This window comes from Pongo abelii, chromosome 11 (genome assembly GCF_028885655.2).
Source record: "Pongo abelii isolate AG06213 chromosome 11, NHGRI_mPonAbe1-v2.0_pri, whole genome shotgun sequence".
In the NCBI taxonomy this organism is placed as follows: Eukaryota; Metazoa; Chordata; class Mammalia; order Primates; family Hominidae; genus Pongo; species Pongo abelii.
In genome coordinates this window covers 64789162-64802178 of record NC_071996.2, presented here as the reverse complement: position 1 = coordinate 64802178, position 13017 = coordinate 64789162, and the positions used below count along the sequence as shown (strand labels likewise).

Below are 13017 nucleotides of genomic sequence, written 5' to 3'. Positions count from 1 at the left end.
ATCAACCTGTGAAAGTGTAATATACATTATTATCTAGACTTCCTATGGTCTTCATGGCATTTACCCTCACCTGGCACATTGCATATCTTTTAGTCATTACTTATCATCTATCTTCCCACTCCCATTACAATGTGAGCTCCATAAAAGTAGGAACTTTGTTAATTTTATTAACTGCACCTAGATCAGTGCTGGTCATGTAATAGATACTTAATAAACATATTTTAAATGACTGGATGATATAATGAATGATATAATTTGAATGCCAAATATTTAAATATCTTTGGTTTAAATGTTTGTTATTTGAGAACAGGTCAAATACCAAACATTTGATCCTTTCTCTTCCAGAGCAACAATTAAGTGGTATGAAGAAAATAACATTAACTGGTTCCCCATATTCAGTCAGCAACCCCTTCTCATTCCCCCATGTTTGAAACCAAGAAACAGAAGGATAAGTGCCAGGAAAAAGAAGGTTTTTGGTTTGTTAGTTTGTGCTTTAACATGTTGAATAAAACCCACTGGCAGCTGGGCGATAGGAGTATGTTTTTGCAATAGCCTTAAAAGATATTTTCATAGACGCAATACTTAAAATTAATAATTGAGTGCTTTTGTAGAAACATCTAATTGGATTATCCTCTATCTGGGTACAAGGTCAACTCCCAAAATTAAGTGAAAAAGGATTAGAGTTCTGTGAAGAAACAGAAAAGAACAGTATAAATCAGGCCTACGTGCAAGCCCAGGATTTCATTTACTTCAACTTTCAGTGTATTTGACATTGTGCCAGCTGCTATGGTCAACTCAAATACAACTCCTGGGAGAGATGTCATCAACGGCCCACCAGTTGTGAGTAGTGTACTAGTTACTGTGTAAATATATCCCTTCTTCAAGCAGCTTACCATCCTTCAGGGGTAGAAAAAGGCTTGCTACATAAGATAATTAGAGAATAAAATAAGACCTGTTACCATAAAGTGCTCATTTGGATATTTTGTATGCCCCTAGTAAACACTCACCAAGACTCTTTCTATTATCCAGTTCAAAGCACTATCAGGTTTTCCTGGCCTACATAGACTTTATTGAATGTACTTTGCTAACAGATAATTTTTCCTAAATATGTCTCTTTGATAACCTAAATGATCTCTCCATCCTTTATATAATTCTGGACCATGAGGTTCTAGTTATGATGCGTATGTTCCTACCACCCACAGTCACACGTGGCTACAGAATGCCTTCAGAATGAGTAGTAACCTTAAGGACTCACATTTGTGTGGCTTCTGTACCAAAATGAAGCTGCCATTTTTCAGTGTGAATATGTTTTTTTTCTCTCATGACATAGACAAATGTTGATGTTTACTACAAGTTGGTACATTAGTTGCTAATTAAGTTCCTAGCTGCTCCAGCCAAAACTTGCTGTATTGAATCCAAGAAAAGAATGGCAGCTATATCAAAAATAAGTTGTTGGGGGATTTTTTTGTTTTGTTTTATTAAAGGAAAGTTGTATATTAAAGAATATAGGGAACTTACAAGCTGGGATCTAGGAAACCTTAAGTCTTGGCTTCCTTCTAAGCTGGTAGTTCAAGTCCATCCACATCTGTTACCAGGTCCTGGTCAAAGCTGCATAAATACCAGCAATCTAAATATGAGGCAGTAAAGTTAGCTGTTTATTGTTACTCACTTTTTCGTACCCACCTCCAAATTCCCAGGGAAACAAGTTAGTGTTTGGGAACTCACAGGAGGTCAGGTTTATTTTAGGAAGGACTTCCTCCTGGCTTCTCCACATCTCTGCAAAGATGTCTTCTGAGCTTCATCTCTCACCTGTCCCTCGCAGTCTCACCACCCTCAGCCAGGCCTGCCTGCATTCACCAGCCGAGGGTAACTTCCTGTTCACGTCCAGGTCTGCGGCAGTTTCTGTTCACTTCCCCATTGGAAAGTCCCAAATCACATGCTTTTATGCCCTGCACATTTTGGCCTACAAAGGACCTTATTGTTAAGGCAGAACCCGCTGGGAAAACAAAATACCCGCCGGAGGAGCTTTGCTAGAGCGTTGGTCTTGGTGTCAGAGAGAATTCGCTTTCCTTTTCTGTTTCCCGCGGTGTCCTTGACCAAAGGCCTCCTCTGTTCTCCCGCCCCGACCAAAAGGTGGCGTCTCCCTGAGGAAACTCCCTCCCCCCCAGACAGATTACGTTTACAGTCCTGAGAAGAGAATCGAAACAGAAAACAAAGTCAGGCAAACTCTTTAAGAACTGCCTGACAGAAAGCTGGACTCAAAGCTCCTACCCGAGTGTGCAGCCGGATCGCCCCGGTCCGGGACCCCAGGCGCACACCGCAGAGTCCAAAGTGCCGCGCCCGCCGGCCGTACCTGCCTGCCGCGGCCCCGCGCGTCGCCCCGCTGCCCACCTGCCCGCCTGCCCACCTGCCCAGGTGCGACTGCAGCCCCGCGCGCCGGCCTGAGAGCCCTGTGGGCAACCTCGTCGTTGTCAGGCACAGAGCGGTAGACCCTGCTTCTCTAAGTGGGCAGCGGACAGCGGCACGCACATCTCACCTGTCCCGCAGAGAACAGCACCATCTGCTTGGGAGAACCCTCTCCCTTCTCTGAGAAAGAAAGATGTCGAATGGGTATTCCACAGACGAGAATTCCCGCTATCTCATCTCGTGCTTCAGGGCCAGGATGAAAATGTACATCCAGGTGGAGCCTGTGCTGGACTACCTGACCTTTCTGCCTGCAGAGGTGAAGGAGCAGATTCAGAGGACGGTCGCCACCTCCGGGAACATGCAGGCGGTTGAACTGCTGCTGAGCACCTTGGAGAAGGGAGTCTGGCACCTTGGTTGGACTCGGGAATTCGTGGAGGCCCTCCGGAGAACCGGCAGCCCTCTGGCCGCCCGCTACATGAACCCTGAGCTCACGGACTTGCCCTCTCCGTCGCTTGAGAACGCTCATGATGAATGTCTCCAACTGCTGAACCTCCTTCAGCCCACTCTGGTGGACAAGCTTCTAGTTAGAGATGTCTTGGATAAGTGCATGGAGGAGGAACTCTTGACAATTGAAGACAGAAACCGGGTAGGTGTCTATTCAGATGGAGCTAGCCTTTTAGGCAGATTTTGCAAAGCAGGCTTCCTTGTGCGTTTGCCCCTTTCCAAATGTGCTTGACATCTTTGGGCAAATCTAGTTTCTTCCTTTTAGAAGACAACATCTAGGTACTTTAAGACAATTTTGAAAATTTAAACACGAAAGAACTACTTTTCTAATCTTTTCACTGAAGTAAAAAGGAGTTAACTTTAGAATCGTAATGTATATTAACAGGTAACATTTATTGAACACTTACTATGTGCATTTGGTATCATTTTCAAAATGTATTACTACAGTTCATGTTCAGAGTAACCCACTGAGGCGCTTAATGTTATTAACTCCATTTTACAGATGAGAAACCTGAGGCAGGTTAAATAATTTGTCCAAGGTCTCCCAGGAAAAACAGTGACAGAGCTAAGAATTTAGCTCGTGATAGTGTTGAATGTTTTTCTTATTTAATGTAGTTCCATGGAGCAGGGGTTAGTAAACTATGGCCCATGGGCTAAATCAAGCCTGCTGCTGTTTCTTTCAGGCCCACAGGCTGAGAATGGTCTTTAGATTTTTCAATTTTTAATTTTCAGTGTTCATGAAGTTTTACTGGAACACAGTCATGCTCGTTTGTTTACATATTGTTTGTGGAGTAGAAAAGCATTTCTACTCCAAAGGCAATTGGATGGAGACTGTGTGCCCTTAAAGCCGAAAATATTTATTATCTGGCATTTTAGAGAAAAAGTTTTCCAATCTTTGCCCTACATTACACATTGTGCCATTTAGTCTTAGCCCAAATGGGTAAATTGCAATCACACACACACACACCCTTTTCTCATTCTTTAATCAAAGTTTCAACATTCTTTGAGAATCAAAATTTAGAAACAATTCATTGAAAGAATGTGTTGCTAGTTTCAGTTTTTCATGTTAGTGAAGAAACTCATTTTTCTTAAGGTAGCATTTTGACAGGGCGAATTTTACTGATGACTTTACATTGAATGTGATATGAATTGTTTTTTGATAAGTGAAGATGTACTGTGATGTGTATAAATGCTGACCTGTTTGAATCTGACTTACTCAGGCTCGTAAGCCAAAAGTCTTGTTTTGGAAGACATGTAGACAAATAAAGCCATGACTAAAAGTCAAAGGCTTTGTCTACACCACTCTATGATTTCCACATGGTTTTTTGTTTTTTTTTTTCTCTCTCTCTCTTTTGGTTCCTCCATTGTTTGTATATTCATACAAACTTCTGGGCATTTGATTGATTTGCTATAGCCTATGATGCAATTTAGTCTTTAGTGAATAAAGTTAGTGATCTTTTGTAGACTTGACAGACACAGGGCCTGTCCAAAGACCCAAACATGCATCTAATTTTGATGGCCAGTTTTCCCAACAAGTAAATTACTTTGCACTGTTGTCTGTAATGTTTATGTCGTTTTGTGTATTGAGAACCAGCTAGAACGCATTATAGTAGTCCAGCTGGATATGACAAATGTGTACATCACTGTGGCAGAATCTTAATTTGGAAGAAAGTATGCAGCCTTCAAGCCAGCTGGAGATGGAAGATGGCATTTCCAGCCACAGTAGCTGTTAGAAGTCCAGAAGCAACAGAGTCCAGTAACACCACAAAGCTGTTTATGTTTGGTGGGTATGATGTCCCGATTGCCAGCGAAACAGCACTTCTCCCTATTTACTCTAAATACTTCTGCCTATCAGCATCACTTTTGTCTTGCCTGGATTGAATTTCCGCCAGCTAGATTTTATCCAAGTTCTTGATTCTGGCAAGCTTGGAGGCAGCTAGCAGTAATGCAAGGGATTTGACACAAAGAAGATATAGAGTAAAGGGACTTTTGTGTACTGGTAGCAGTTAAGGCCAAAACAACCCAAATTCTCCCTCTGATTCACATTTCAAAGGAGGCCCCAAAAGACTGAGCAGCTATAAATTTGAGGCTCTCTAGGAAGCAATAGTTTCTCTGTGAGAGTCTGGAATAATTTTTGTGTGCATCATTTACATGTATTATCAGTTCCAAAACTAAGATATGGTGGACAATGAGAAGGAAGCATTGTGTTTGGAAGAATAATCTATATTGAGGTGGTGGTCATTGACAAATGTTTATCTTACAGCAGCAAAGTGTGGTAAGACTGTAGAAGGGGAACACATGGATTTGAGGTCCATCTTGGCTTCTTACTATATGCATTACTTTGGGCCAAATTATTTAAGTTCCCTGATGCTACATTTACCCATGAAAATGGACATCATAAAATTTCTCACAGTATTTTAGTCAACATCAAATCAGAAATAGTGTTTATGAAAAAGCTTATAAATCAGAGCTATTTGATATGATAATGGTGTTGACTTTTTTTACCATTCATCTGGTTACATTTCCTTGTAAATTTAAGTTTGATAGATCGAGGTAAATTCCCCATGTTGCAATTGAGATATACTTCTTAAAGTCCCTAGATTATACTGATTTGAAAAAGAGATTACCTCTTTCATCCCAAAACCTAACCAGGATTAGGTAAAGGGTTGGTGTTTAATAAGCATTGATTACTTGATTGATAGACTGATTGAATTTATTTCTGAAAGTGTCTGGAATAAGCGTTGAAAACACATGATGTATTGAATTGTGTTGCCAGGTGTTAGAGAATGGATGAATGATGAAAATAAGATTTCTAAATTTGCTTTTTTGACAGCTTAAAATAGCATTTAATTAAGTAATCAAGACTTCTATAAAATGGTCTTGTATTTTCATTCTTTCTCTGTTTCCCCATAGACATTTTCTACTTGATCTATTATTTTAATTTAGGATTCCCACCCCATTTCCTAGCCCCTGCCCCTGGTTACGGTGGGCCTTCTGAGAATGACTTTAGACATAGGTTTGCATCCAGCAAGTACCCAAAAACTTATACATTCATTCATTCGTTGAGTTTGAATTTATTGAGTGGCATCTTTGTGCCAGATGCCATGCTAGTGGTGAAAAGATAGGAGAAAAACACAGAGACTGTTTTGTCCTTTCGTGAAGTTGTGTTGCAGTGTTAATTAGTGTTGATAAAAGAATGTCTACTGTAGGCCGGGCACGGTGGCTCACGCCTGTAATCCCAGCATTTTGGGAGGCTGAGGCAGGCGGATCTCGAGGTCAGGAGATCAAGACCATCCTGGCTAACACGGTAAAACTCCATCTCTACTAAAAATACAAAAAAATTAGCGGGGTGTGGTGGTGGGAGCCTGTAGTCCGAGTTACTCGGGAGGCTGAGGCAGGAGAATGGCGTGAACCTGGGAGGCGGAGCTTGCAGTGAGCCGAGATGGCACCACTGCACTCCACCCTGGCAACAGAGCGAGACTCCATCTAATAAGAAAGAAAAGAAAGAAAGAAAGAAAGAAAGAAAGAAAGAAAGTCTACTGTATACAAGGTACTATTCTAAGTACTAGAGTTTCAGCAATAAATATATGCCATTTTATCAATCATTATAATAAAGCGATCCTTAATGGTAAGGGGGTACCCCTGTACTGCCTTGCTCCTCTTTTAGGATGCTAAGTTACAACTTGGCATTGTTACAACTTAGTTATAACTAAGTTACAACTTGGCACACCCATCAGTTTAGGCAGTCATGAACTCTGGGAACGAAAGGGATCATATAAACGTTTCCATAGTGTCTTAATAATCAAGCTGAACAGCTAAAGAGAGGTGCATGTTTCATCCCTGGCCAGTTCAGAACACAATGCATCTGTAGTCCTGGAGACTCCATACACCTTCCATTTACACAGAAGAACCAGAGATGCCATGACTAGTCCATCTAAAAACAGTCCAATTCTCCCAACATGAAGTTGAGTACCAAAGTCAATCTCCCCAAGAACATTGTATTGTCTGGCAAATTAGGAAAGATAAGAATTTCATCTGCAAAAATAAAGTATGTATAAGAAATTAGCTATGTCAATGTGACAATAAATATTCATTGGGTTAAGACATTAACTTTTTGTGGGAAACTGGTTCTTTAAAATTCTTTATTTTTAACATACAGGTTTTGCTTCGTGATTTACTTTTATCTGAGAGTTGAACTCTGCTGGGTTAAAAAAAATCACCGTTATATTTAAATAGCTATCTAAGATTATTATAAAGGGAAGAAAACATTTTCATTAAACTGTACAATTGTGTTGGTAAGCCAGTGCTTTATGGAAATGTCATTGGTTTCCTCACTGATTTCTGTTGGAAAGAAAAAACATATCAAAGAATTTAGAATATGAAAGCATTGAGTTGTATTATCCCCAAATTAATTTTATTTCATATTTCATAAATTAGTTAACAATGTATTAATAGACTACATAGTGAAAACATCCATCCATTTTTAACTTCATAGAGAAAACTTTGAGTGGGGGAGGGGCATGGGTGAGAATTGTTTTATGACTTGTTGCAGTCTCAAATCTAAATATTTGCCTCCCACGAATTTCTGTAATTGTGTTTACATATTGGGATCAATATCTTTACAATGTTTTAGGAGAAGAGATTAAATTTTTAAAATTATATAACTGCTTCAAAGGGAGTTGATGTACTTTCCAGCACCAAAACTGAGAAGATTTCTTAAAAATTCAGCATCTTGATGAGGCTGCTAAAATTGCACAGATATATGTAGTTCCACATTCAAATTGTAAGAATATGTTTAGGAAATAATGACATCATGATCCTTATATGCTTGGACTCAATAACAGCAAAGAAAGCTTGACAAATATGATTCCACAGTAAAAGTTGACTTAATAGAATAGTGGTTGAAGAAAATTTTGTGGATAGAATATGCTTAGGGATTTTTAATAACAGCATTTGTTGCCTCACTGGTTCTTTTTAAGGAAATCCTTCCTGATTGCTTCAGTCAAATATATTTAAAGCTGATTAAAGGATGGGATAATAAAATATGAGAATGGCTGAGTTAAAAGAAGGCACTGAAACCAGTCTTATTTATATCTATAGCTATTACTTGTTAAATTAGCAGATGATAATAAAGATGTTACAACACCAGGGAAGCCAAAGAATTTCCATTAGGAGACTAAGAGAGCTAGAAAAAAATGGTAAAAAATAAGCAAAAATCTGCTTAGAAAATGTTGTGGGTGACATGGACTGAATTCACTTGAAATTTACTGAATTCAAATAGTTATTTTTAACCACTTCTTGCCAGAAAATGAACTTAAAACTGGAGAAAATTATAAGCTATAATTATTGTTCAAGAAGGCAGGATTCAGCCTCTAAATTCAATTGCCTGTGATCAAATTCTACTTCTGCCACTTACTCACTTTGTGACCTCAGAGAGGTACCTAAACATCTCTGTGCCTCGAATTTCTGATCTGTAAATGAGTTAATATTTGTACCTATTTCTGGGCTGCTGGGTTAATATATTGAAGTTCCCTAGAACAGCATGCTTAACTACTAGATGCTAAGATGGAAATATCCCTTGGGTAGAGACCATGCTGTATGTGCTTGTGCAGGTGAGGTGTTTGTAACAATGACTCTTCTCAATCATTCATAATAATTCTAACACTGAATTAGTGCCAGACATTGTTCCAAAAATGTTAACAAATTTCCGACATAAAAGGTTATGGAATATATTTATAGAATTAGAAAATACATAAATTTGTAGGAAAGAACTAAACAATCCAAATGATACATGTGGAAGATTGGCAAATGTTGAAAAGGACCTTTGATAATATCAAAGTCAATATTTCTTATCTGGGAGGTTGATAGAATCACATGAGATGTTTTACTTTTTCTTTAACATCTGAGTTCCTAACATAGACAAAATAAATCATAATCTTTTAGGGGTGTTTCCTAGACATCAGAATTTTTTAAGGCTTTACGATTGTTTCTAACGTGCAGCTAAGATATAGAAACTCTGAAATTTCTTTTCATCTGCCTTGTTTTCCACATATTGTAACCGAGGTCTAGGGAGATGAAGTAAATTGCCTAATGCCACAGAAAGCTAATGATGTCCTGCCTAACTTCTTTCATGTCTAAACATGGCTTGAGTTAATCTTTCCTCCAAATCCTTATTGCTATATTAGGACCTAGGGAAATGCACTGTGACAATGATTACACAAAAGATCCACATTTAAAAGAAATTTACTTAACTAAAAGAGAAAATAAATGAAGGCTAAAGACTCTAATGAATGGATATAAAAATAATTCTGCCCCATATTTCCAAAAAAAGACATAAAAATAAATTTCCCGTAACATTAAATAAACACAAATTTGGGAAAAATTGATTAAAGTAATAATCAACTGTGCAAATATTACATAGGGAAGAATATAAATCTGCAGTAGTAATTACTTATTTCATAATGATAATCATGAAGAAAGAAGAATTAGATAAGAAATGTTTGATTTCCCGTTTACAGACTCCATAGATTGAAAATATATAGCCAGCCCTAGATATACAGAAAGAAATTGGTGAAAATAGACATAACATGGCTGCAGACTAAAGATACTTTCTCTCCTACCCTTTATTCAGGAATGGCTGAGGTAAAATTTATTTTCTAGGTGTCAGGTTTGAATAATTCAATAGCTTTTTTAAAAAAAAGGTTCATATTTAAAAGGACACTTGGTCCAGAGACTTTTGTTGTTGTTGTTGTTGTTGTTGTTCCAGAGATTTTTTTCCCTGCCGACTTCAGAATTGCTACAGGTAACATTGCTATTTTCTTCAATGTTTCAATGTAAGCCTTTATATATACTTATGCTTAATTGCTCAGTTTTTCTAAAGGGTATTTCCTGTTTAAGGTTATTCAGAAGATGTTTGATCTTACTTAATTCTAATTTTCTCTTACAACAGATTGCTGCTGCAGAAAACAATGGAAATGAGTCAGGTGTAAGAGAGCTACTAAAAAGGATTGTACAGAAAGAAAACTGGTTTTCTGCATTTCTGAATGTTCTTCGTCAAACAGGAAACAATGAACTTGTCCAAGAGTTAACAGGCTCTGATTGCTCAGAAAGCAATGCAGGTATTTGTAATTTTACTGAGGAAGATTTTTCAAATTCTGCCTAGTGATTGAGAGTTCAATAAAGCAGAAAGACACAATGCTAAACACCAAGATTTTTAGAATCAAAATTTTAAGAGTGGAACATATGTGATAGATCATCTATTTTATCACCTTAACAAATGAGGAAATTGATGCCTGGGAAAAGATCAACTGATCAAAGACCATTTTTCGTCCAACCAACACTCTTTCTACTACCTTATTTTAAAAACAATATGACTACCAGAAATTTTATCAAGATTATTTAACATTAAATATACACAAATACATTGGAAGAAAGTATTTTAGTGGTCATAAAAAATCTGCTGCATATTCTTCTGAACATTTTTATACATTTTAAGCAATGTATTAAGCATTTGATAAAAGGATTGTTTTGTCAATATATCTCAACCTTACCTAATGTGAGATTTTAAAAAGCATTCAATAATAGTAATAACATAACATTTTATAACTCCTTCTCCTACATTATTTGTAAATCTCACTTAAACTGCTATCTTATTTTTATTTTCGTAGTATGCATCCAATGTTTCCAAAAATATCATATGAAAGACAAATTGAAAGTTAACTATTAATTAATTATAATCATTGCAGTTTTGTTCTGGTGACCCTAACTAATAAAAACTTTGGTGTAAAAAGTGGGGTGCTGCTGTAACAAATACCTAAACATGTGGAAGTGGCTTTGGAACTGGGTAATTGATAGAGACTGTAAGAGTTTTGGGTGAATGGTAGAAATATGGGTGTTAAGTGTGATTCTGGTGAAGTCACAGAAAGAAATGAGAAAAGTGTCATTGGAAACTGGAAGAAAGGTGATCTTTGTTATAAAATGGCATAAAACTTGATCTCACAAGTGATGGATTTGGATATTTGGCTGAGAAAATTTCTTAGCAAAATGTTGAGGGAGCGGCTTGATTTCTCCTAACTGCTTATAGTAAAATGCAAAAGAAAAGAAGTTAATTGAAGGAGTTGTTAGGCAAAAAGGAACCAAAATTTAAATATCTGGAAAATTCTCAGCCTATTCATATGGCAAAAAATAAGAAACTGTGTTATAAAGAGAACAACCAACTGATAACAAGATCATGGGTGTGGCTGAACAACCAATTGATAACAAGATCATGGGTGCCACTGATGGACTTAATCAGCCATTTCAGCAGAAGGTAGGAATAGAGATATATTATACCAGCAAATACACTTCCAGTTTGAACTGAAGGAGGCAGAGAAAGCAGGACAGAATAAGAAAAGGATACTGGACTTTCTGGATTCTACAGAACCAGACCATACAGCTATTTGGCTGTGAATGTGTACTGTTCTTCAGGGAAAGGAAAGAATGCCCCCAAAAGTGATTCAGAAGTCATCAGGGTTGCCACTTCCACCACAGGCCCAGGGGCCAAGGCAGTTTCCTTTTTGGTTTCAAAGGGCAAGACTGTCTCTCTGGTTTTAGTGAGCCCTCAGGATGACCCTGCCTAGTGTCTCAGAAGCAGAGCTATCCTCACAGAAAGCTGTGTGGATGGAGCCCTTAGAGAGAGAGCAGGCTGTCTTGCAGAGCCCTAGAACCTGCCATTCCATGGACCTGGAAGGCAGAGCATCAAACAAACAGAGCTATTCTCAAGCCTTACAAGCCTTAAGATATGACAGAATTTACCTTAATAAGTTTTGGATTTGCTTGGGACCCATCACCCTTGCTTTCTTTCCTATATCTCCTTTTTGGAATAAGACGTCCGTCCTATGCCTGTCCCACCATTGTATTATGGGAAAGAAACATGTAGCTCAACTGGTTTCACAAGTTCACAGCTGGTGATGAATTTGCCTTATCATGAATCACACCTCCAGTCTCATCCACTTCTGATTTAGACAATGTTTAGGTGAGACTTTTGACTTTAAACTTAGAGTTCATGCTGCAGTGAGTTAAGGCACTTGGGCTGATGAGATGAGATGAATGTATTTTGTATGTAGTAAAGATATGAATTTTGGGAAGCCAATGGTAAAATGCTATGGATGGAATTTTGTCCTCCCAATATTCATATGTTGGAACCTAATATAACTCTATCTGGAGATAGTGATAGTAGGAGAAAATTAAGATTAAATGAGCCAGGCCAAGCATGGTGGCTCACGCCTGTAATCCCAGCACTTTGGGAGGCCAAGATGGGTGGATCACCTGAGGTCAGGAGTTTGAGACCAGCCTGGCCAACATGGCGAAACCACATCTCTACTAAAAATACAAAAATTAGCTAGGCATGGTGGCATGCAGCTATAATCCCAGCTACTTGGAAGGCTGAGGCAGAAGAATCGCCTGAACCCAGGAGGCAGAGGTTGCAGTGAGCCGAGATCATGCCACTGCACTCTGGCCTGGGTGTCAGAGCAAGACTCCATCTCAAAAAAAAAAAAAAAAAAAAAAAGATTAAATGAATCATAAGAATGGGACCTTAATCTGATAGACTTGTGGCCTTTTAAGAAGAGGAAGAAAGAGAAAAAGAGAAACATCTGTCTCTTTCTCTCTCTCTGTCTCTTAACTGTGTGAGGACGCAGGGAAAACGTGGCCATCTGCAAATCAAGGAGAGAGTCCTCATCAGACATTGACCCTGCTGTCACTTTGATGTTGGACTTCCAGTGCCCAGAACTGTGAGAAAAGAAGTGTCTGTTGTTTAAGCCACTCAGTTGATGGTGTTTTGTTGTGGCAGCACAAATAGACTACTGTAGGAGCTTAGACTCTGGGTCCTGATACATATCGGATCCGGATGCTTATCAAATCCTGGCTCCTTCCTTGAATGTGTGACCTTTGGCCAGGTTCTCAACTTCTCTGTGCCTCAGTTTACTCCTCAATAAAATGGAGATAATAATATTACTTATCACCTCAGTAAAATGGAGACAATAATATTACTTACCATCTAGGTTTATTTTGAGACTTAAATAACTTAATGTATGTAAAGTATTTATATTGTGAGTGCAAAATAAATTA

General features: G+C 38.3%; 2 protein-coding genes across 4 annotated transcripts in view; one reads left to right on the top strand and one right to left on the bottom strand.

The window, feature by feature from the left end:
- The window catches only part of GCA (grancalcin), a 43884-nt gene extending 41873 nt beyond the window's left edge, over positions 1-2011 (bottom strand). The window contains exons 1-2 of one of the 3 annotated variants that reach the window (XM_054548787.2): positions 1726-2011; positions 1519-1627 (exon numbers count right to left, since the gene is read on the bottom strand). Coding sequence is in view for 1 of the 3 variants with exons in the window: in XM_024243015.3 (XP_024098783.1) it covers positions 1670-1774 (105 nt within the window). In the remaining 2 variants the exon portion in view is untranslated. Of the gene's footprint in view, positions 1-1518; positions 1628-1669 lie in introns of all 3 variants that reach the window. The other 2 variants (XM_024243015.3, XM_054548788.2) reach the window with 2 other exon arrangements.
- A 245-nt stretch (positions 2012-2256) lies between these two features.
- The window catches only part of IFIH1 (interferon induced with helicase C domain 1), a 51501-nt gene continuing 40740 nt past the window's right edge, over positions 2257-13017 (top strand). Inside the window, exons 1-2 of the mRNA XM_024243484.3 lie at positions 2257-3052; positions 9860-10028. Of these exons, the coding sequence (XP_024099252.3) occupies positions 2600-3052; positions 9860-10028 (622 nt within the window). The 5' untranslated portion in view covers positions 2257-2599. The remainder of the gene's footprint in view (positions 3053-9859; positions 10029-13017) is intronic.